Below are 24,922 nucleotides of genomic sequence, written 5' to 3' on the forward strand. Positions count from 1 at the left end.
TCAGAAACCCAGATACATCCCTTTGTTTATATAAATCAACAGTAAAGTACCACCTATATTACCACATACCTATACCATATCAACTGAATAAATAGACATGTAATATGTATAAATATGTACACTCGGACATTACTTTAAACTGAAAAAAAAAAAAATAATACAGATGTCAAATCAAAAGAAATACACGATCATTTAAACAAATATATGTAGCTGTTTATCAAACAAATAAGTTAATCCTTCCCCCATAACTGATGACTACATGAGTCAATGATTTGTACAATTGGATAAAAGCTAACTCACTTGAAATATTCTTCAAAAGGTAATAAATTAATCAAATTAACAAAATGTACAAATCTGCTGTGCAGTGATGACTCTGAACATAGCCTGGGGCTGGAAACATTCACCATGTACCATCGTGATATTGCATTGTGGGGTCGGACAAGATATGGTTTGTATATAAGTATGGCTGGTCTCTAACTTGTGGATGATTGTACCAATCCTGGCTGAGAAATACAACCCAAAACAAATGATGCCATACTTATGATGACATGCTACATCATGTTGCTATGACGACACACCCAAGATGACATGGTACATCATGTTGCTATGACGACACACCCATGATGACATGGTACATCATGTTGCTATGACTACACCCATGACACCCACAATACATCATGTTACCATGCAAACACACCCATGATGAAATGGTACATTATGTTGCTATGACGACGTACCAAGATGAAATGGTACATCATATTGCTACGACACACCCAGATGAAATGCTACATCATGTTGCTATGACGACACACCCATAATGACATCGTAAATCATGTTGCTATGACGACACACCCATGATGACATGGTACAATATGTTGCTATGACTTCCCACCCATGATGACATGGTACAACATGTTGCTATGACGACACACCTATGATGACATGGTACATCATGTTGCTATGACGACACACCCAAGATGACATGGTACATCATGTTGCTATGACATCCCACCCATGATGACATGGTACATCATGTTGCTATGAGGACACACCCATGATGACATGGTACATCAAGTTGCTATGACATCCCACCTATGTTTCTTATCAACAATAAAGGAAATATTCCAGAGGACACTGAGTTTCAAACACCATTCTCTTAGCCTTTTGATGAGACTTATCAGCCACAGGAAATAGAAATGCCATTTGTAGGTTGAACAAGCCACTGTTTTCACACTCCCTGTGTAGGAAGGGTTCACAAAATCAATCCTCTATTACTGAGTGAGTGAGTTGGGTTTAACGCCGCTTTTAACATTATTCCAGTTATATCACGGCATGTCAGCTTAATGTGGGAGGAAAGCCCGAAGTGATGCAGGTTTTAGATGTTTACCACTTCGGTGAAACCCACGAGCACGGTATGGTGCTGACAAACCTAGAAACATAATTGGGGCGAACCGGGATTCAAACCCACAATCATAGGTTTCTGGAGTGTCCAAGGGATGCAACTCTGCATAGCGAATTGCAGCGCCTTAGATGACTGGATCACCTGTGCCCCCCCTTCTATTACTGAACTGATAATCATGATTTCTGATTGCTTAGACTCTATTTCACTGTGTTTGAGACAAGTTTCCTTTCATTTCCCTTGATGCTGGTATGCATTCTTACATTTACATGTATCAATCATGGATTTATTTTGCCATTGGTCGTACAGTGAAATGTTGCTTCATTAAATATTGTATCAGAACATCGGGGTGTGGTGTGGAATGAACACATTTCTGTAAACACAGATGTAGGTTTGTTTTCGGAAAATCATCTTTGGCAACTGCCATGAAAAATATGGATGCTGATTCTGTTGAAGGCTTTGCCATGGAACCATTTAGTTCCAATTCTGGTAAAGATCTTGTCATGAAAACATTGTGGGTTGATTCTTTTGAAGGTCGTTCCAGTGGAGCCCTTGACTTCGGGGCCACTAGCAGAGGGTACAATGTTGGCTGAAGGATGAATGATGAGATCAGTGATGAAGAAACCCTTTAGAAGATGACATGAGACGTCCACCTATAGAGCCTATAACATCCGTATGTTAATAATCCTAGCACACTGGCTCGCACGCTCCACCGTATAACTCGTCCCACCACTGACGCTTCTGGTACACTGAAAGCGACAAGAGAATACAAATGTAATAGTGGCAAAACATTTACAGTTCACTGAGGCCATAATAAATCAATTGATGGATTATCATCCACTTTTTTTTCAAAAGTTGGGAGGGAGGCTTTTTATTTTATATTTTTATATTTTTATATCAAAAATACGATAAGTTGACGACTGGACACCTTGGTTTGAACTGGCCTAATAGAACATGAATTTCTCCAACAATCTTGTTCATCTGAACAGTTCCTTGGGAATCAAAGTGGCCATTTGCCTAAAATCTAAAAACATTATCAAAAGAGTTGGCTTGTAGTTCATGAAAAATAATGCCTTTAGATATTTTGCTTTTCTGCAACCTCATATTTTGGCTATTCACATTTTTTAATGCTGATCTATGAATGTGAAAGATCTTGATTATTCGGAAATTGAAAGACTCACATGAGTATCTCCTGGATGTTGTGCTCTTTGCTCCAGTTGGCCACGATGCCAGGCACGTGACCGATCCCCACAACACCAACCACCACTGACGGAATATACCCTGAAGCCAGACACACATGAATAACCACTTACTCAAATTGAAAGTAAGTTTATGAGGTGAAATGGATCAGTTGTGACCCAATGACGTGACAGAGACTGATCTGGTTCAAAAGTAAATCAAACATGCTGGCAATTATTTTTATCCAAATCATTACCAGAAGTCAATCAAAGGAAACTTCTTGAGTATTGTTTGTTGAGTAACTCCACACTCAGCAATATTTCAGAAATATTATGGCAGTCTTCAAATAATCAAATCAGGACCAGACAATCCAGTGATTGACATCATGAGCATCGATCTACACAATTGGAAAATGATGACACGCATCCATTAAGTCCGCAAGCCTGATACCATCAAGCATGGGTTGCTGAAGACTAATTCTAATCCAACTCTTCTCTGGGGGTATCAACTTGTGACTTTAACCCTGTAACTACGTCTAAAAGTTGTCCTGAGTAAGAGATTTTCTTTCAGTGATTTCTACCATGTTTACATTTGGTGAAACTGAAATTTGAACCTTGGTCTTTGCCTAGAAGGGTCAACCCTGGAATCAGTAGGTTCCTATTGGTCCCCTTACCTTCGGGTACTTGGGGGCACTGAATGGGCCTGGCAGCCATCTTGAGTGAGTGTGCTAGGTACAGATCCCGCTCTTCCACAAACACCCTACTAAGGGCAGGGAACTCTCCCGTCATCTCCCTCAACATCTGTTCAAGCAGGTCACGCTGTTTACACTTCTCAACATCTTCCTTGCTGAAAACATCATCAACTTGCAATTAACTGACATACCGGTACTGGTTCTGAAGGTAGGATGTGTACATGTTATGGGTGCGCCTGCTGAGTTTAGTCATGTTAATGCTGCTTTGAACATTATTTCAGTTATATCCTGGAAACTAGGGCTTAACGTGTGAAGAAAGCCCAAAGCCGGTAATAAAATGTTTGCCACTTTGGTGACACCGACAGGCACAGGTATGATGCTGACAAACCAAGAATCTTAAACAGGGATACAAGTCTGCAATCATACGATTATGGCACAGCTAAGGGACACAACTCTGCACAAAGTACTGGTATACATAGTATAAATATAGTGATAGTGAAAGTATAACTGTTTTTTTGTGAAATTTTTATGCCAACAACGTAGTCTACTACACGTACCTGACAACAACGTAGTCTACTACAGGTACCTGACAACAATCTATATCTACTACAGGTACTTGACAACAATGTTTATCTACTACAAACACCTGACAACAACGTTTATCTACTACAGGTACCTGACAACAACATATTCTACTACAGGCACCTGACAATAACGTAGTCTACTACAGATACCTGACAACAACATAGTCTACTACAAGCACCTGACAATAACCAATAACGTAGTCTACTACAGATACCTGACAACAACATAGTCTACTACAGGTACCAGGCAACAACATCTGTCTACTACAGGTACCTGACAACAACGTCTGTCTACTACAGGTACCTGACAACAATGTAGTCTACTACAGGTACCTGACAACAACATAGTCTACTACAGGTACCTGACAACAACATCTGTCTACTACAGGTACCAGGCAACATCATCTGTCTACGACAGGTACCTGACAAACAACGTCTGTCTACTACAGGTACCTGACAACAACGTCTGTCTACTACAGGTACCTGACAACAACGTCTGTCTACTACAGGTACCTGACAACAACGTTTATCTACTACAGGTACCTGACAACAACATCTGTCTACTACAGGTACCTGACAACAACATAGTCTACTACAGGTACCTGACAACATAGTCTACTACAGGTACCTGACAACAACATAGTCTACTACAGGTACCTGACAACAACATAGTCTACTACAGGTACCTGACAACAACATAGTCTACTACAGGTACCTGACAACAACGTCTGTCTACTACAGGTACCTGACAACAACGTTTATCTACTACAGGTACCTGACAACAACATAGTCTACTACAGGTACCTGACAACAACATAGTCTACTACAGGTACCTGACAACAACACAGTCTACTACAGGTACCTGACAACAACGTCTGTCTACTACAGGTACCTGACAACAACGTTTATCTACTACAGGTACCTGACAACAACGTCTGTCTACTACAGGTACCTGACAACAACGTCTGTCTACTACAGGTACCTGACAACAACGTTTATCTACTACAGGTACCTGACAACAACATCTGTCTACTACAGGTACCTGACAACAACGTTTATCTACTACAGGTACCTGACAACAACGTCTGTCTACTACAGGTACCTGACAACAACGTTTATCTACTTCAGGTACCTGACAACAACATCTGTCTACTACAGGTACCTGACAAGAACATAGTCTACTACAGGTACCTGACAACAACATAGTCTACTACAGGTACCTGACAAGAACATAGTCTACTACAGGTACCTGACAACAACATAGTCTACTACAGGTACCTGACAACAACATCTGTCTTCTACAGGTACCTGACAACAACGTCTGTCTACTACAGGTACCTGACAACAACATCTGTCTTCTACAGGTACCTGACAACAACGTCTGTCTACTACAGGTACCTGACAACAACGTATGTCTACTACAGGTACCTGACAACAACGTCTGTCTACTACAGGTACCTGACAACAACGTCTGTCTACTACAGGTACCTGACAAACAACGTCTGTCTACTACAGGTACCTGACAACAACGTCTGTCTACTACAGGTACCTGACAACAACGTCTGTCTTCTACAGGTACCTGACAACAACATAGTCTACTACAGGTACCTGACAACAATGTCTGTCTACTACAGGTACCTGACAACAACGTCTGTCTTCTACAGGTACCTGACAACAACATAGTCTACTACAGGTACCTGACAACAACGTCTGTCTACTACAGGTACCTGACAACAACGTCTGTCTACTACAGGTACCTGACAACAACGTCTGTCTACTACAGGTACCTGACAACAACGTCTGTCTACTACAGGTACCTGACAACAACGTCTGTCTACTACAGGTACCTGACAACAACGTCTGTCTTCTACAGGTACCTGACAACAACATAGTCTACTACAGGTACCTGACAACAACGTCTGTCTACTACAGGTACCTGACAACAACGTCTGTCTACTACAGGTACCTGACAACAACGTCTGTCTACTACAGGTACCTGACAACAACATCTGTCTACTACAGGTACCTGACAACAACATAGTCTACTACAGGTACCTGACAACAACATCTGTCTTCTACAGGTACCTGACAACAACGTCTGTCTACTACAGGTACCTTACAACAACGTCTGTCTACTACAGGTACCTGACAACATAGTCTACTACAGGCACCTGACAACATAGTCTACTACAGGTACCTGACAACAACGTCTGTCTACTACAGGTACCTGACAACAACATCTGTCTACTACAGGTACCTGACAACATAGTCTACTACAGGTACCTGACAACAACATCTGTCTACTACAGGTACCTGACAACAACATAGTCTACTACAGGTACCTGACAACAACATAGTCTACTACAGGTACCTGACAACAACGTCTGTCTACTACAGGTACCTGACAACATAGTCTACTACAGGTACCTGACAACATAGTCTACTACAGGTACCTGACAACAACATCTGTCTACTACAGGTACCTGACAACAACATAGTCTACTACAGGTACCTGACAACAACATAGTCTACTACAGGTACCTGACAACATAGTCTACTACAGGTACCTGACAACAACATCTGTCTACTACAGGTACCTGACAACATAGTCTACTACAGGTACCTGACAACAACATCTGTCTACTACAGGTACCTGACAACAACATAGTCTACTACAGGTACCTGACAACAACATAGTCTACTACAGGTACCTGACAACAACGTCTGTCTACTACAGGTACCTGACAACATAGTCTACTACAGGTACCTGACAACATAGTCTACTACAGGTACCTGACAACAACATCTGTCTACTACAGGTACCTGACAACAACATAGTCTACTACAGGTACCTGACAACAACATAGTCTACTACAGGTACCTGACAACAACGTCTGTCTACAACAGGTACCTGATAGGATCCTTGGATGTGATGAGGTACCAGGCAAGCCTGATCTTCTGCCACAGGGAGAGTGCTGCTAGGGCCCTCTTCAGCGTGATCTGTATCGGCCGATCTCCCAGCTGCAGGCGACAGCCGGGCACCCGCCGTGACTGCACACACAAGAAGTTCAAATATATAGATCAAGTGGCATATACTTCCAGGAAAAGTGACTGAGAAACTTAGGCCTGAGCACCTTTGAAACAATGTAACCATGAGATTTCCAAAGTAAAAATTTCCATGCATCAAATAATACATCATCAATGTTTGTTTTTTTGTGGGGGGTTCCGGTTTGTACTAGTCCTTAGACTTATGCCAGTTTTAACGTGCTTGCCTACATAGATATGCCACATTCAACATAGATACCCTCACTCGGACACAATAAACCATCTTTTAATGTCTTTCAGTATGACATGACCAGGTGATCGGCCCACTGACCTCCCGCTATCCAGACAGATGCTCTATCAACTAAACCATAGAGAAACACAGCAACATAATATCAAGTACAATACACAACTACCACACACCTCCTGGAATGCTCTGCGGAACTCTCCCCCCGGCGCCATACCAAGTTCCTTGGTGAGGTGAGCTGACATGCTGAGCAGCAACAAGTGCATCACACCCTGGATCATGCCGCTCTGTAATAGGTAAATAGTTGCCATGGTTACTGATATACAGGATCATACCACTCGGTAATGGAAAAACAGTTGCCATGGTTACTGATATACAGGATCATACCACTCTGTAATGGAAAAACAGTTACAATGGACACCGATATATACTAGATCATACCACTCTGTAATGAAAAAGTGGCAACATTGCTTGAATGAAGGAAAATGAACTTAACTCACAGTGCAATACATTATGATAGAGCACAAGCTATTTATTTCTTACTGAATCCAGTATATATTATATATCCATAATCAATAAAAGCAATAACAGTCCATAATCAACACTAAAATCCACTGAGGATGATGCCTGAGAGATGCCTCAGGATGCCTGAGGACCAGGGTGTGGCATCGGTACCTGTTTGATTGCCATCCTGATCTTCTCCATGTTGATGTTCTTGGCCTCCTCCAGCAGCGTGGCCTCGTCCAGCTCCAGGATGTTGATCCGACTCTTGCACAGCTCCACCATCACGAAGTCTGGCTGCGTCGACCGGATCACCTGCAATATGAGAGAGTGAGTGAGGGACTTTGCTTTGAACATTATTGCTTCGTAGGGGCTTGGGGGCGGTCAGGTAGCCTAGTGGTTAAAGCGTTCGCTTGTCACGCCGAAGACCCAGGTTCGATTCCTGACATGGATACAATTTGTGAAGCCCATTTCTGGTGTCCCCCCCCCCCCCCCCCGTGATATTGCTGGAATATTGCTGAAAGCAGCGTAAAACCATACTCACTCACTCACAGGGGCTTGGATGTCCTAGGCGCTGCAATTGCTGTGAAGAGTTGCATCCCTTGGGTTCTAATTATGGTTCTCTCCAATTATGTTTCTTGGTTTGTCAGCACCATGTTTATACTTGTGGGTTTCACCGAAGTGGTAAATGTCTGACACCTGCGTTACTTCAGACTTTCCTCTCACATTAGGCTGACATGCCGTGATATAACTGGAATACTGTTTAAAACGATGTTAAACCCAGCTCACTCACTCACTCGCCATAGCTTCGTTTTCAGTCCCTTCTCACAGAATTGCTCGTTAAGAATTTTGTAATGATTTTACGAAGATTTTAGTTTCAAAATTGTAAAAAGAAAGTAACAAACAGAATTCTTAAATGTTCTCGAAGCTCTCGAATCCTGGTTCACCCTGATTATGTTTCTAGGTCAGTGCCATACCTGTTCTTGTGGGTCTCACCAAAATGGTAAATGTCTGAGACCTGCATCAATTCGGTCTTTACCCCGACATCAAGCTGTCTCACTATGACAATGAAAATGGAGATATAATATACTGCACAAGATAATTAAGTATGCCTCCCAACACCATCTTCCTGAGGCAAGGGAGTTAACAGACCATAAAAGTCCAGTTTCCACCCTTGCCAAACTAGGATGGAATTATACTTTGGCTGGATTAACGAGTCTATGCATAGTCCAATCAAAATCGTGTAATGAAATCAACATCCAGTTCGTAAACCTCCCTGCTGATTTCGGGCGATTGGAGGATTTGCAAAACATGTGTACCATCAACTTAGTGTCAACAGATATTTTCCAAATCCTTTCATGTTTTTAATCAAGATGCTCACATGATTCGATGCACTAAGCGAAGTAAGACCTGTTTTATTACAAAATAGATCTTGATTATCGATCAGATCGTCTTGACTGGGTGCTGCCATTTTGTTTGAAGCAAATGCAAATGATTCAGATGGATTCGGATTGGTCAACAGGAGGACATAGAAGGGACATAACTCATAACAGCAACTGGTAGCGCTACGATAGAACCCAGAAATTCTGGCCTAGTTCGGCAAGGGTGGAAACTTAGTAAAATCTAAATATTTTTTACATTTGTATACTTATCCTGCATTACTCCGTATTGCATTTACTGCTATGTTTGACAGAGAGACGAACTGTGTGAGATCCAGCTGCTGAAGAAAGTTGTCCCAACCAGCCCAGGAGGCAGCGCCCTCTCACAGTCGGCACGTGACCCGGAAGTCATGACGTCACACAAAAAGACATAACTGCTTTAAACATAACATCTGAAACTTCGTGGGGAGGTAGCGTAGCGAAAGGGAGGGCACTTAGACTTCGTAATGCAGGATAAGTATACAAATGTAAAAAATATTTAGATTTTACTAAATTTTTTAACTTATCCTGCATTACTCCGTATTGCATCTTTATCAGACGGCTTGGCCGGTGGGCATACTTGCAGATGTGAACCATATTAAACCCTCGTCAAGGTCCGATGAATCCGCACCGCATACAAGTGATGACCGGAACATCTACGACCATTCCTGGCTTCAGGAAACAAGAGTCGATGCAAAAACGAAACGCCCGAATAGGTAACCGAAATACAATGAGGCGTGTAGCCAAAATATATAACTTACCGAAGAGCGAAAGCGAAACGCAGTAGAACCTAGAGCTAATCTGAGGTGATAAACACCAGAGAGTTCGACGGGCCCCGCTCGGGGAATCGAAGAATCAGCGGCGTCGGCGGCAAAATCTACGACCAATCCCAAGAGCGAATGCGAAACGCAGGAGAGCCCTCTAGGCTGGAGGCAAGGAACACCGGTGAGGTCGACGGGCACCGCCCAGGTACCAGAGAAGCAGCGGCGTTGGCGTCGGCGCCGGTGTCCACATCTACTACCATTCCTGTCGTCAGGAAACGAGAGTTGATGCAAAAAGTAAAACCCGGATAGGTGACAGCAATAGAATGAGTCGGGTAACCCAAAACTAAAACTGACCTAAGAGCGAATGCGGAACGCAAGAGAGCCGTCTCGTCTGGGGTGATAAACACCAGAGAGGTCGACGGGCCCCGCTCAGGGTATCGGAGAATCAGTGGCGTCGGAGATAGATGACCTGTTGGGCTACAACCAGGGACCAAAACTGTGAACGCCGGCGACAACTTTCAAGGCTACATCACGGAAGTAGTGGTTGGTGAAGGCGGTGTCCGATCGCCACGAACAGGCTTCCCTGAACGACGGGATGGAACAGTATACCGTGAAGAACCAGTGTAAATACGATCGCCCTGATCTCATTTTATTTCAGGTAATAGCCTTTGGGGGGAGGGTCCAATCCGGCGGCTCATATGCTTTAAGGATGACCGCCCGGAGCCACAGGGAAAAGTATTCCGGCTGACCAACGACAGCGACGAAGGGGAGACCGGCAGAAAAAGGTGTTTCCTAGACTTGCGGCAGTCTTTAGATCGTAGAATAACCTTCAGTGCCCTTACTGGGCATAATGACGCTCATCCTCATCCTCGGCACCCGCACTGGACGAGGGGGGAGGGGACAAGGAATGATCAATCAGGCTGTCCTGGGAGTTGAGTCTTTACGCTGACGTCCCAGTACGGTCCATGATGAACGGCGCCCTGGGTACCGCATTCGAACCGGGCATGGGAGACGTCGAGGGCGTGCTGTACATGGACTCGAGCGGCAGTAGTCAAAACCAGTAGAAACACCCGTCTTCTACTTAAGGTCGTAGAAGGAAGACGAGGGGAGTGGTTCGAAGGGCGTTGAAGACCACATTCAGATCCAACGCAGGCGGTCCAAACTTGGTCTTCAGGTCTTCAAGACTGAACGAGCGCAGCCAGGCCCGTAGGTCGGGAATTTTCGTCTTTCTCCGATCGTCCGGGATGGCCAGAACGGAGTAGATGGCGACCAGGTATGTGGGGGTGGTAAGCCCTTCAACCGATGGGTGCTACACAAGTACAGAAGGAACTGATCCAGGATCTGCGGTGACGCTGTCATCGGATCCTGGTGTTTGTCAGAACAAAATGCCTGGAACAAGCATCATTTATCAGCATACAGTCCCCCTGTAGATGGACGGTGGGCTGAAGCAATAGCCTTGGTCGCTCTAGCCGAATAGCCCTTGGCTTTCTGCATGTGTGTCAGGCGTGCAGACGATAACATGCGGGTATGAGGGTGTGGCTTCTCATTCTAACAGACCGTGTGGATGGAGCAGAAGGTTGGACCACACCGGAAGTTCCAGGGGTTGTCTCTGGCTATGTTTCGGAGGTCGATAACCCAACTTCTGGCTGACCAATAAGGCGAGACCAAAGTCAATGGCAGGGGTCGAGTGGCCTGGATCTCTGAAGAACCGTGGGAGGGAGAACCGGAGTCGGAAAAGCGTACGCGCGTAATCCTTCTCAGGAACGATGGAAGGCTTCGACTGCCACAGCGGTCGTATCCGGCACAGGTGGAATGGAAGACGACAGCTGGCCACATTCAGATATGAGGCAAACAGATCTAGGGTTGGGGTGTCGACCGTTTCACATAGTCTGGCCCGAGGCGCCGGAGAGCGTGAGGCGTCGGAGAGCTTGAGGCGCCTGGAACGCCGAAGATGGTGATTCTCGGGTGCGCCGGTCGAGTTTGTGGCGCCGGGAGAGGGGCGAGAACTCTGGGTCCGCAAACACCACACTACGGTGACGTCGTCAGTGGACACGATCAACAGGGCGTGACCGAGAATGCACTGTCAGCAAGTGCCGTCCTGGATAAGCATTTATCTCGAGGCTGTTGCTGTGCCAATGGTGTTGATCTCTGGATCACAGGTGGTCACAATGTGGGCTGGCGTGGGCCACTAGCCACTGACAAGGTGGCAGGGGAGGTAGTCAGCAACAGGGGTCTGCGATTGCGTACCGTCGGTACGATTCGGAAAAAGGTGTGATCGCCTGCGAGCCAACCTCAAGTAGACGAAGTAAACCAGCTTCACAATCGACCGCCGGGGCATCGACGTAACCGGGTAGTAGGAAGTCGAGGCAATATGGCCATTGCACGAAGTAATGAGATCGTTTTCATCCCTGAAGCGGCGTATAAGTACTCCTGTTCTTATATCGAGGTGACGATGGAGGACGACAACACGATACGAGGCAGGTATGCAACAGGGGTCAGTGGGACGGCCGAGGGACTTTAAGTATCAAATCGACACTGTGTCCGGTAGTCAAGGCGGAAGATAGGAAGGTGTTGTAGTCGAAAAGATCAAACCGGACGAAGGAAGGCGATCTCTTCCATCCCTTGAACGCCTATAGGCGGTATCGTTCTTATAGCGAAGGGTTGATGAAACAAGGTTCCTCGTGACAGCCGTGTTGGTAGAGGAGGTCTATTGTTTCCAACATCCGTGCATGGATGGACTGCGACAGGCGCCTGGTTGAGTGGTATCACCAAGCGTACAGGTAGACATGGAAACCAATCTGTAGAAATACATGGCACCCCTTGCCATGGTAAGTTGACCTAAATCCGGTCGGAGTTGTTGACAGTCCGAGTACTTGACACGTGACATGTAAATCACTCTGCGCAGTAGCCGAGAAAACCGCCTTGGAGTCGGAACTGAGGTGCAAACTCCACACACAGACAATCCTCAATGAACTGTGTGAGAGACGATAAAGTGGTGTACCCGAGTTTTGCGATAAAACACGGAACCCCATGGGCGTCGTGCAAAACCCGGGGAGCGCCGAGGAAGAGTCTCTCTCAGGAACGCTGGCGCTAGGGTAGGGTAGAACAGCGTTGATGTCTGCGATGTCGACGAAGTAAACTCTTTGTAAGTGGATGTCGTCGTCGAATCTGATACAGACGCTGTTCACATGACGCTCTGTTTCGATGGAAACCCGCAGGTCATCTCTCCGGAATCATAGCGCTTTAAACGACGGGATTATGGATAACGTCTCAGTGGGCAAGTTGAATCAGACCAACTGTCTATTGGTTGAAATGATTCCACCCAGGAAGTAGAACGATATTTACGATCCCGAAGACCGACGGGAGAGTAGCGAAAGGAGCGGCGACAGTTGTTTCACCATGCTTCTCCGTGTGACGAGTTATGAGACGGCAGCAAGAGAAGAGGGCAGTGGCGCCGGGGAGGCGATTGCCGATGATGCCCCTTAAGCCGCAGTAGAAGATCGGATGGTCGGCTCGTTGATCTGAGCTTGATAAAGCTTGTTGATCTGAAGCTTGTTGAGCGCCGAAGACATCAGAGGATGCGGAGGCGCCGGAGCGCGGAGACATCAGCGGCGCCGGTGGCGCCGAGTCATCGGAGGCGCCGAGTCAACAGCTTGTCATGAACAAGTCATGAAGCTTGTTGAGCGCCGAGTCATCAGAGGCGCCGGTAGCGCCGAGTCATCAGAGGCGCCGTGTCATCAGAGGCGCCGGGAGCGCCGAGACATCGGAGGCGCCGCGTCATCAGAGGCGCCGGAGGCGCCGGGAGCGCCGTGTCATCAGAGGCGCCGTGAGCGCCGTGGGCGCCGTGAGCGCCGTGAGCGCCGTGAGCGCCGTGTCATCAGAGGCGCCGGAGGCGCCGCGTCATCAGAGCGCCGGGAGCGCCGTGTCATCAGAGGTGCCGGGAGCGCCGGGAGCGCCGGGAGCGCCGTGTCATCAGAGGCGCCGGGAGCGCCGAAGGCGCCGTGGGCGCCGTGAGCGCCGTGAGCGCCGTGAGCGCCGTGAGCGCCGTGAGCGCCGTGTCATCAGAGGCGCCGGAGGCGCCGCGTCATCAGAGGCGCCGAGTCATCGGGGGCGCCGGAGACATCAGCGTTGACGGTGTTGGAGACCGTGAACGGTCGTATGTCGTGCCAGGGGAGGCAGACTCTACGTTGGGAGCGCTGGAGCCGCCGGTGGAGTAGGAGACCGTGAACGGTCGTATGTCGTGCCAGGGGAGGCAGACTCTACGTTGGGAGCGCTGGAGCCGCCAGTGGAGTAGGAGACCGTGAACGGTCGTATGTCGTGCCATGGGAGGCAGACTCTACGTTGGGAGCGCTGGAGCCGCCAGTGGAGTAGGAGACCGTGAACGGTCGTATGTCGTGCCATGGGAGGCAGACTCTACGTTGGGAGCCGCCGTGAAGCTCCGCTGAGCGCTGCTGCCGTCAACGTAGGTGGGGGTCGACGAGCACGTTGAGCGAGGTGTGTCCTGGATACTCGCATGAGCTGAAGGATCACAGCTACGAATGACTGCAACATCGGCACTGCCTTGTGAAAGTACAGGGCGTCGTACAATCACGGCAGAAAGGGGCGGCCCCGACCAGATTTGTTCCCGCGGAAACAAGTGCAGCGAGGCAGAAAATCTGGAATTTAAGCAAAACATAACTATGTGGCAAAGCCACAAAGTGCGGGAAGCATAATGTGTGGCCAATCACAAAGTATGGGAAGCATAAAGTAACTCAAAAACAGTATATTTTATTAAAGTTTATGAGATAAACAAGTACGCTAAAAGGGAGCGAAAAGGCAAAGCCTTAAGCAAACACGTAACCATGTGGCAAAACCACAGAGTACGGGAGACATAATGTAACTCATAAACTTCGTATTATATTGAAGTTTATGAGAAGAAACAATTACGCTGAGAGGTAGCGAAAAGGCAAGGCTTCAAGCACACCAAAACAACATACATAAATGTAATGTATTACCCAAGCCAAAGAGAGAATTCAAAACGCAGAACACGACATTACGTGGCCACGTGGTGAATGGCCAAAATGGCGGGAAAGAAAACAAAATGGCGGGAACAACATTGCGCCCGTAAATTACTGTGACGTGAGCCACAGACGAGCGATAAACGTTACAATTTACGAATGGGAAGACCCCAAGGTCACGGCCCATATCAGGTAACAATGTAGCAGCATATAATGAATGTAGAAACACGCAAAATATAAAAAACAAATAATAAGCTTTAATTTCCACAAGGGATACAAAGTACGTCCGTCCGTGGAGGTGACAAAGCAGTTATGTCTTTTTGTGTGACGTCATGACTTCCGGGTCACGTGCCGACTGTGAGAGGGCGCTGCCTCCTGGGCTGGTTGGGACAACTTTCTTCAGCAGCTGGATCTCACACAGTTCGTCTCTCTGTCAAACATAGCAGTAAATGCAATACGGAGTAATGCAGGATAAGTTAAAAAATAGGACTTTTACAGTCAGTTAACTTAAAAGATACCCAAGACACACACAGAATCCCCTGACAGAAATACCTTTGAGACATCTTCTTGACTCTCCAGACTGAAGTGGGCTGTTCCCACCACATACACTTTGCTGCCATCCAGTGTCTCCAGCGTTGTCACAGTGTCAGGGAGGTCGGGGTTGGAGTCTCGCCGTCTCATGGGGAATGACAACTCATCATTGTCCTCGATGTCCGTCTCCTCCCCACTCTCATCCTCACTTACTTCATCCTCCTCTTCTGGACAGGACAAAATAAGGTTACCATGGTTACAGACTTGGTCTTGTATACACTTTCAATACATGTTTGTTGTTTACTGCAATATTCCAGCAAAATGACAGCATTCTATAAATATGGATCTGGGTTCCGTTGTACGAAGCAATCTTAGCGCTAAGATGATAACAGTGAGTGAGTTGGGGTTAACGCCGCTATTAACAGTATTCCTGTGATATCACGGCGTGTCAGCTTAATGTGGGAGGAAAGCCCGAAGTGATGCAGGTCTCAGACGTTTACCACTTCGGTGAAACCCACGAGCACGGATATGGTGCTGACAAACCCACAATCATAGGTTTATGGCGTGCCCAAGGGACGCAACTCTGCACAGCGCCTTAGACAACTTGGCCACCCGTGCCCCCTAAAATGATCATAACTCCCATACCTTCACATAGACTTACGACAGTCGTAGCGCTAAGATTGTTTTGCGCACCCTGGACAAGACATCCAGTGATTGGTATTACAAGCAACATCTTACACCATTAGAGCACATGACACTCAATCAACCAGGGTGCCTTTGTACATAACAACCTTAGCGCTAAGACAATCGTACTCTATGTTAAACATGTTAAAGTATGGGAGTTGCAATCACCTTAGCACTAAGATCCCTTTGCACACAGGTCACTGAGCCTGCACAGTGAACCAATCTATTAAGTCGCCTCACACAACAAGCATTGTTTAATGGGCATCTATTCCCACTCTGAATCCCCATGGAAGCAATAAACTATGCATAGCCATGATCCTGATAATATACTCACTACCAAAAGTGAGTGAGTTGGGTTTAATGCCGCTTTTAACATTATTCCAGTTATATCACGGCGTGTCAGCTTAATGTGGGAGGAAAGCCCGAAGTGATGCAGGTCTCAGACATTTACCACTTCGGTGAAACCCATGAGCACGGGTATGGTGCTGACAAACCTAGAAACCTAGTCGGGGCGAACTGGGATTTGAACCCACAATCATAGGTTTCAGGCATGTCCAAGGGATGCAACTCTGCACAGCGAATCGCGGCGCCTTAGACGACTGGGCCACCCGTGTCCCCTTCAAAATCATGAATATGGATCAGCACAGATCCGGTCACCACAGCTTATCATACATCACATACCTTCAGCCTGGAAAACTAATACATTTTGTCAGAAAATAATGATCAGTTATAAAAGATTACTCACCATCTGATAACATCTCCCCCAATTCTCCATCATCTGGCTGTGACAGAGTGTTACTGTCCCTCGCTTCTGTATGCTCTGCCCCTGCTCTCTCTCCACCTGGGGGGGTAGGGCCTGGAGGGGTCGGGCCTGTGGGGGTAGGGCCTGGGGGGGTAGGTGCTGCTGGGCCTCCCTGCTGTACAGTTATATGAGCACTGTTGTTAGAGTCACTGTCTGGGGTACTTGACCTCACATCGGATGGGTCATCTTTCAGGGTATTCCTCACAACATCTGTCTTTAAACTACCGTCCTGAGACTGGGACTTCTTATCCCCGGCTTCGGGTGACAATATGGGTGTGGCAGATTCCATACTTTACTTGTGTACTGTTAGTTGCTGAAAAAGTCAAGACAGTTTTGATATTGAGTTAAGTGAGTGTGTGAGTGAGATTTTACTCAGCTTTCAGCAATAAAAAATATCCCGGCAGAGAACACCAGAAAAGGCTTCACACAATGTACCCATGTAAGGAATCAAACCTGGGTCTTCGGCGTGACGAGCCAACACTTTAACAACTAGGCTACCCCACCAACATCTCGACATCTGATATTGACATTGTCAACCAGGGCCCCGTTCCTCAAAGCGATCTTAGCGCTACGATGACCATAAACCTATGTTAAAGTATGGGACTTACGATCACCTTGGCGCTAAGATCACTTTGAGGAACGGGGCCCTGATCAGTATGTTAAACAGATTCAGGTAACATTTACCATGACATACTACTCAAAAGAACTTAAAGAACACCTGATTCTTATACGACAAAAGTTGATCTGTCATGGCTGGTGGGTATTGCAACACAAAGCCTTTCAATTGTGTGTTCCTTAACTTGTTTTAAGTAGTATATAAAACCATGATGACTGTAGTTAGGATGATCTTTCATCATGAATCCTGCTGTACACTTTACCATTCATCTTATTCAAGGCCTTGGACCATGTCGACTATTCCACGCCACAGTTGAACGTGGGGAAACTATTTTGGACCATGTCGACTATTCCACGCAGCAGTTGAACGTGGGGAAACTATTTTGGACCATGTCGACTATTCCACGCAGCAGTTGAACGTGGGGAAACTATTTTTGTTTTATTTTTCTTATAACCGCCCAGGGACGTCCTGTGATGTAAATTATCTACTGTAAGGCAATCCATACATATTAACAATGAGTGAGTGAGTTGGGTTTAACGCCACTTTAAACAGTATTCCAGTTATATCACGGCGTGTCATCTTAATGTGGGAGGAAAGCCCAAAGTGATACAGGTCTCAGACGTTAACCACTTCGGTGAAACCCATGAGCACGGGTATGGTGCTGACAAACCTAGAAACATAATTTTGGTGAACCAGGATTCGAACCCACAATCATAGGTTTCTGGTGTGCCCAAGGGATGCAACTCTGCACAGTGAATTACGATGCCTTAAGGGGCATTCACACGGTACAACTAGTTGTATACAATTTGTTGCATGCAAAACATTGCATCGTGTGAACGGGCAAGTCGGTCCAACTTTTGACGCATGCAACTTGTTGGACGTGAGTTGTACGGAATAGGACATGCTCTATTTTCATGCGACAAGTTGTATGAACGCAGCCAATCAAAACGCGTATGAAAATCACGTGACATTTACACGTCAATTTGTAAACAAAAATGGCGACGCCGATTCACGTCGGTAACTCCTGTTTTTCGGTATCCTAAGTGTCACCACTCAATAAAGGACCTATGAAAAGTAGGTACGTAGAATACCACTGTACCAAATTATATATTTTGACATTTGCATCGGTCTAGTTCTCCTGGTTAAACTGTTCATGGTGTTATTTGAAACGACAGGCTATGTGACTGTACACTGTAGTGTAGACCAATTGCAAGATGAGATTAGGTCCATAATACGTTTCTAAAACTTAAAATACATCATACACACAAATACACGTCACAGTTTTAGATTCTGTGGGAAAGTATCTATAATATGATGACATTAATAACTATTTTAGCCCAAGCATATGTATCACTAACGACATCTGAAAATAGTGTACAACGAAAAAAATGCCATTTTAGCATTTTACCAATTCACTGTTCCAAATGTGATTAGGATTATTTATTCAAATAACGTATAGCTACATGCGAAGTTCAATTACAAAACCATTGGGTGTCTGCTCTTTGTCAAAACACCAATCATCATTCCGAAAAGACTCCCATAGTGACCCATATATTCGTTTTCGAAACATAAAAACTCTGGACCGAACCTCAACGTTGGATAGCGTTGCAAAATCACGGTTCTTTTCGCGTCAGGCGAGATACCTGTCACATCACATGTATTTCACACTCAGCTACGATACATACATTCCTGAATTCATCATACCATTAGGCCTATCAATCAATTGAGATTTTGTCTAAGTCACTAATACAAACGGTCCAAATGAAATCAACCGCAATATTCAAGTGTGAAACCAAACCCTGTGCTCTGAAACCTACCAGTGGGCCTTCTCATTTAAAATGTAAACAAAGCAAACCCATATATTAACAAAGTCAGTGTCAATGTTGTCAATAACAATTTCAATGTCTACACAATTTGTTAAAAAGAGCTTTAAACACAACATCATATTAACATTGAATATACTTGTAGTATTACCATGGTTACCTTCTTTTCATCCTGGAGACCGTAATTGTTTATGTACGTGTGTTCATTACCTATGAGATTTGCAAACTTTTACCAAAACATAAAGTTTATTGTCAGACGACTACCAGGTAACTGCATGTGGCTGAATGTCATGTGTGGAATAAATCATGTTAATTATGTTCAAAATTAAAGGGACAATACGTCTATGGTTCTGTGTGTTTGTAAATCATACATGAAATAATTTCACACTGATTCAGTTCTCAAAACAAAACAATAGAGCTCCTCACAGTGAAGCCAACAATGCAAACGCTGCACAGAGTAAACTGGCTTCAGTCTTGTTTCTTTAATAGAAGCAAATTGGAAAGAAAGCTCATGTGTCCTTCTCATGGCTGAATTACAAAATACTAATTGACAGCTTGATTAGATTAGAAATCAGCGTTTATGAAAGCCTAGATTACAAAATAAATTTGCCTTGGTCTTATGAAGCCAAGCATTCTCCTGCCCAGAGTTTCTTGCGTCTCTGCCGAGCATCTCTGTCACATCTTACACAGTCCCATTATTATTTTTTTCTCTGTTTCATTTTGGATGAGTCTACACATTTATCATGAAATGTATAAGTTTCATTGAGAAAATATCCAAAAACTTGAAACACAATTTCCATTTGTGCTTTTATCTTCCACGTCCGGTCATCGAAGCCCTAAGGAGAGCTAGCGATACGGTCACTTTGATGTGTAAAGCTATTAGTCATGCCCCTCGCAGCTGTTGTAGTACCGGTATATCAGGGATCCGGAAAGTTTAAAATCCCAATCAGAAATTTAGGCCACGCCCCCTTCAAATAGCATATGTATATACGACTTTTCACACACATTACAAGTTGTTATGTACAGTGTTCACTCGTTATTGCACGCTTCGGTTATAGCGCACGGTAAAGCATGGCTCCCAACGTTTACTAACATTTTTAATAAACTCAAGTTTTCCAATGACACAATGTTTTCCCTCATCTCAGAAAACATAATCAGCTGATCAACGTGATCACGTAACACTGGAAATACCAGTCAACAAATCTGAACTAATCCTATCATTATAATATCTGGTAATAAAAAAATTCTTCATTATTTACCTGGACTAGAGTCTGCAATATATTTGATTAATTTTATTCAATATTTCATTCAATAATTATTATAATGTTTACAATAATTTCGGCCAAATCGCATGCGAAGTGATCGGTAGATCGCACAACTCACTGTTATTTACAGCACTTTTATTGACCAAGTTTGTTATAACTGTTTATTTACCTGAATTCGCTGAAGGGATACGATAACGCTCATCAATTATTTGGACCCTGAAGGTAGCATTGTTTGTCTTTTAAAATGTCCAGACAGAAAAATTTAAATGTCCAGTAAGCAATATTTTAAACCGGACATTTGAGATTCCCAATCAGCCATGTCCGGCGTATATGACCGTTTCCGGACCCCTGCGGTATATCTATATAATTATGCAAAACAATATGTATAGCACACTTAAACACTTGCATTAAATCTGTCTGTTCTCATTTCAGAATAAGTGTGTTTGTTAACAAACAAGAGTAAAGTCTGGTGTGGTCACTGGAGTAGACACCGAATAAGCAGAGCTGAGTAAACTCGGGGGTTATCAACTACTGTTTACAAACAAAGCTTCAGTACTGTCAATGTCCTGTCCCTTTAAGGGGGTCCTGCTAAAATATTTGAATCAAGGGACCCTCAAATTGGGGGTGTTAAACATTGGGGTCATGACAATGATCCCTGGACTTCCATAGTTAATTTCAAACTTGCTTCACACATACTTCAACATTGTCAGACTTCGCTTGACTGATGCTATCACATGTTTAACAATTATAGATAAAAAATCTTTAAAATTAAACATGTAACACAATATCATGTACAATTTTTCAACACATAATCAGTGATCTTTGTTTAGCAATAGCGAGAAATAAGATCTGATTTTAATGAGACTGAGTGTGGTACATATTCATTAGGGCTGGGACAAGTCCAAATTTACTACCCGAATACCCGACACCCTATTACCCGGCCCTACCCGGATACCCGCTATAGGTCTCAATAGTTGGGTACAAAATGTCCGAATGGGAATAGTTTTACCGAAGCCCTGTCAAAAACTATTTAGATACACATATAAAACGATCTGATCATGCATACACTGCAGTTGATAGACGCTGTATCCTTACTCGAACATATAAAAGTCAGAACAAATGCTTGCACAGTGAGAATGAAATGTGAACCATTGAGTTTTATTGTTAATATCATTAAACAGAATGTTACGTGACTAACCACGGGTCCGGGTAGTCATGTGGGTACCCGGGTCTTACTCAGGACCCACCCGACCCGAGTACCTGAGTTACCCGTACCACCCTAATATTCATTCATGGATATGCAAGTCAAAACTTGGTCTGTTTTTAGTACAACTTGTTGAGTGAGTACATATACAGGCTGACAACCAAGAGATATTGTTGGGGAGTCTTGACTTTTGGAACTACCGTATTCGACGTAATAAGCGCCCAGGGCGCACTCAAAATTAGTAACAGGGGGCTCTTATAAGAATATTACTTTGGTGAAAAAAACAGAGTTGAAAGATAAATTTCGTGGTTTATGCTGACAGCCTGTAATGGTTATATACGACAGATACATTTTCCAGAATGTAATTGCCCATAATTAAGGGTGCATGTGGCACACGATTGCGTATTATACGCGAATAAATAAGTCTTATGTACATTGATCAATCGGAAGGGGTGCTAATTGGGATTGTTCACTAGCCAATATATAAGCAAATATCGCCGTGGGCGCTTATTACAGCAGGGCGCTTATTACGTCGAATACGGTATAACTGGTTTCTTTGATTTATAACCCATAATGTGCTCATATAAAAAGAAATAATAATTTTATTTGTTTTTCAACACCAACACTCAGCTATATGACAGCTGTCTACAAATAAACACGTATTGACTAGAAAATCCTGTGATTGACATCATGATCGATCCTCACAGGAATACAATGACATGCATTAATCAAGTCAGAAAGTCTGACCACCCGATATTTTGATGCCGTTAGATTCCTGATAAGCTGATAAGCAAGTAGACCAATATTGGCAATTCTAACCCGGATCTTCACGGGTGAAACAATGGCGTGGAAAGACTTTGGGATATTGACAGTGAAGGATAGGCGCTAAATAAACGCATCCTGAATCAATATCATTATCAACAATACCAGATGTTAAAAAAACGGGCTTACGCTAAGCATATTCTAGAGCATGATGAAAGTCCCTAAATCGCAAAATAACATGTGACCATATGGCATAGTGTAAGCTAGGTCCCCTCGGCACCTCTTGCAAATAATACGACATTCATTATGGCAATTATTTAACAACTGTAAGTTACATTCTCAAGATAAACAATCGTAAACATATCAAAGTTGTTCGTGCGGAAAAAATCCATTTAGATCAAACTTTCTCACCATTGATACCTCTCGCTGAAAATCTCCAAATGCTCTTCCTGTGTACACATAGTTTGAAACGTCAGCCGGTGTTGATTTCTTTCGATTTCCATTACATAACCACATCTAGTTACAACATATTTTTGTGATTTTACAATTAATTTGTATTACATGTACGCTACTAAAATTATGCACAACTATACAATTGTCACATTGCTTAATAATGGTACATTAGGAGCATGGAGGAAATAATAACACTTCGTTTGAGATTTCTTTCGAAACGTATTCCATGGGCAATACTTTTAGTCTTCACCGTTCACCAAAATGATGACGTTTTGCGCAAGTGCTGTCGTGGACGCGAAATTCTTCCTATCTCGTGTGACAGATGATTACATGAAATCATAACGATGTTTGCAGCTGTCGCATAACAGGTATTTCCCGGTAGTAACTCGGATGCAATATTTACCCTTAATGTGTTACCAGCATGTTATACAGCCGGATATCCCTTTGTAAGTGTACATTAGAATGACGTGAGTCCAAGTTGATAGACCTCCATTAGTTACGTTCTGTAGCAGACGAAATTTGCGTCTTTGCACAATTTCATATTTGACACTGCAAGTCGCATAACTTGAAAAGGATATAGCCTAATGAACACGCGAATGCTATTCCACACACAAACTCTTTTCCTCACCAATGTATGTCTAATTATTTCGAAACATATTTGGAAACAGTCCGAAACGATACGTGCATCATTTATTCTTAGACAGAACAGGATGTAGGCCTACACAGGACAGGCATCGACTTGATCAAGAGGTCGTTATCATAAAAAAAATGTTTGGATCTTTATTTTATCATTGTTCCATTCTTAAATTCAATAAATTGTAGGCAATTGAAATATACAGAGACTTCTTGATTCTTCCTAAATGTATACAACCGTAATTCTTGGACAAGGCATGTTTGATAAAATTATGCATGCAGTTGGCCATTTAACATCAGGGCCCTGTGCCATAAAGCAATCTTAACATAAAGGTGATTGAAACTCCAAACAGTGAAACTCATTAATTCGGGAAAATATTTGAGTAGTATAGGTAATGGTGATGGTGATGACTGTATTTAGTTGGTTTGACATCACTGATATAATATATACCCTGTGGTAATTCTCTCCATTTGATAATTTTGTCCCTGAGCATAAATGCTTTGATAGCTTTTTCGAGTTCTTCCTTTGTTGGTTTGTAATTCTCCATTATTATATACCTGGTACTTATGTAAGCGTTCGTTTAAATGTGATCCAACAATAGGAAGCAACCTATTTTTAATCTCCAACAAGTTCTTTGGTTTTGGCACAGAATAATTGACGCACTTGTTGTCTCCCCTGTTCTATGAACTTTTTTTTCTCGTCTTTGCTAATACCACTGCTCTTACGAGAATTTGATCGAATCTCCTGCTTCATTGCGTTGTATTTGGTGAGTTCTGACAAAACTAAACGAAACTCCTCCTCGGATATCTTACAATCAGCCATTGCTGTTGAAATATGATCCTCAATGCTGTTCAACTTTGCTTCGGCGAGTATCCGAATATTATCATGTTTTAATGCTTTCTTTTGCAACTTACGAGAAATGAATTTTATCACTATTTGAGAAAACACATGTGTCCGGATAAACAATGTGCGTCCGTACCTCAACATAGACTTAGTCAATATTAGTGCTAGGATGGCTTTTTGGAATGGAATACTGGTGAAGAAGACAAAGGCAGACTGACTCTGGTAGTCCTATACAAGCAGTTATATATACCTTTATATTCATGTTGGCGATTTGGGCATGTTTTTAATTAAAACCACTTTCTCTTTATTGGTCCTGTTAATTGGTCTTGTTATCTGCGAAATGCAAGTCTGACGCCTGCACAAAGCAATAACATTTAGATATACATATTGGCATGAACTGGGACTGGTGCTGAATACCATGCTATGAGCATGTCTAGATAAATCCCAGGGCAAAAGTTGCCTGGACACTGACATTGACTTAGT

At 43.9% G+C, this 24,922-nt stretch overlaps 2 protein-coding genes across 3 annotated transcripts in view; one reads left to right on the forward strand and one right to left on the reverse strand.

The window, feature by feature from the left end:
* Nucleotides 1-1,671: 1,671 nt before the first annotated feature.
* LOC124122038 (traB domain-containing protein-like) lies at nucleotides 1,672-22,980 on the reverse strand. Its single transcript, XM_048388682.1, has 9 exons — nucleotides 22,921-22,980; nucleotides 16,783-17,152; nucleotides 15,375-15,580; nucleotides 7,818-7,958; nucleotides 7,319-7,429; nucleotides 6,765-6,904; nucleotides 3,252-3,424; nucleotides 2,581-2,680; nucleotides 1,672-2,148 (listed from the first exon to the last, which is right to left on the reverse strand). Exons 2-9 carry the CDS (start codon nucleotides 17,126-17,128, stop codon nucleotides 2,028-2,030), a joined length of 1,338 nt encoding a protein of 445 aa, XP_048244639.1. The 5' UTR covers nucleotides 17,129-17,152; nucleotides 22,921-22,980; the 3' UTR covers nucleotides 1,672-2,027.
* A 254-nt stretch (nucleotides 22,981-23,234) lies between these two features.
* The window catches only part of LOC124122029, a 31,184-nt gene continuing 29,496 nt past the window's right edge, over nucleotides 23,235-24,922 (forward strand). Inside the window, exon 1 of one of the 2 annotated variants that reach the window (XM_046485188.2) lies at nucleotides 23,235-23,330. The gene's annotated coding sequence lies outside the window, so the exon portion shown is untranslated. Of the gene's footprint in view, nucleotides 23,409-24,922 lie in introns of both variants that reach the window. The other variant, XM_046485187.2, reaches the window with a different exon arrangement.

This window comes from Haliotis rufescens, unplaced genomic scaffold, assembly GCF_023055435.1.
Source record: "Haliotis rufescens isolate VD_foot unplaced genomic scaffold, xgHalRufe1.0.p SCAF_76, whole genome shotgun sequence".
Taxonomy (NCBI): domain Eukaryota; kingdom Metazoa; phylum Mollusca; class Gastropoda; order Lepetellida; family Haliotidae; genus Haliotis; species Haliotis rufescens.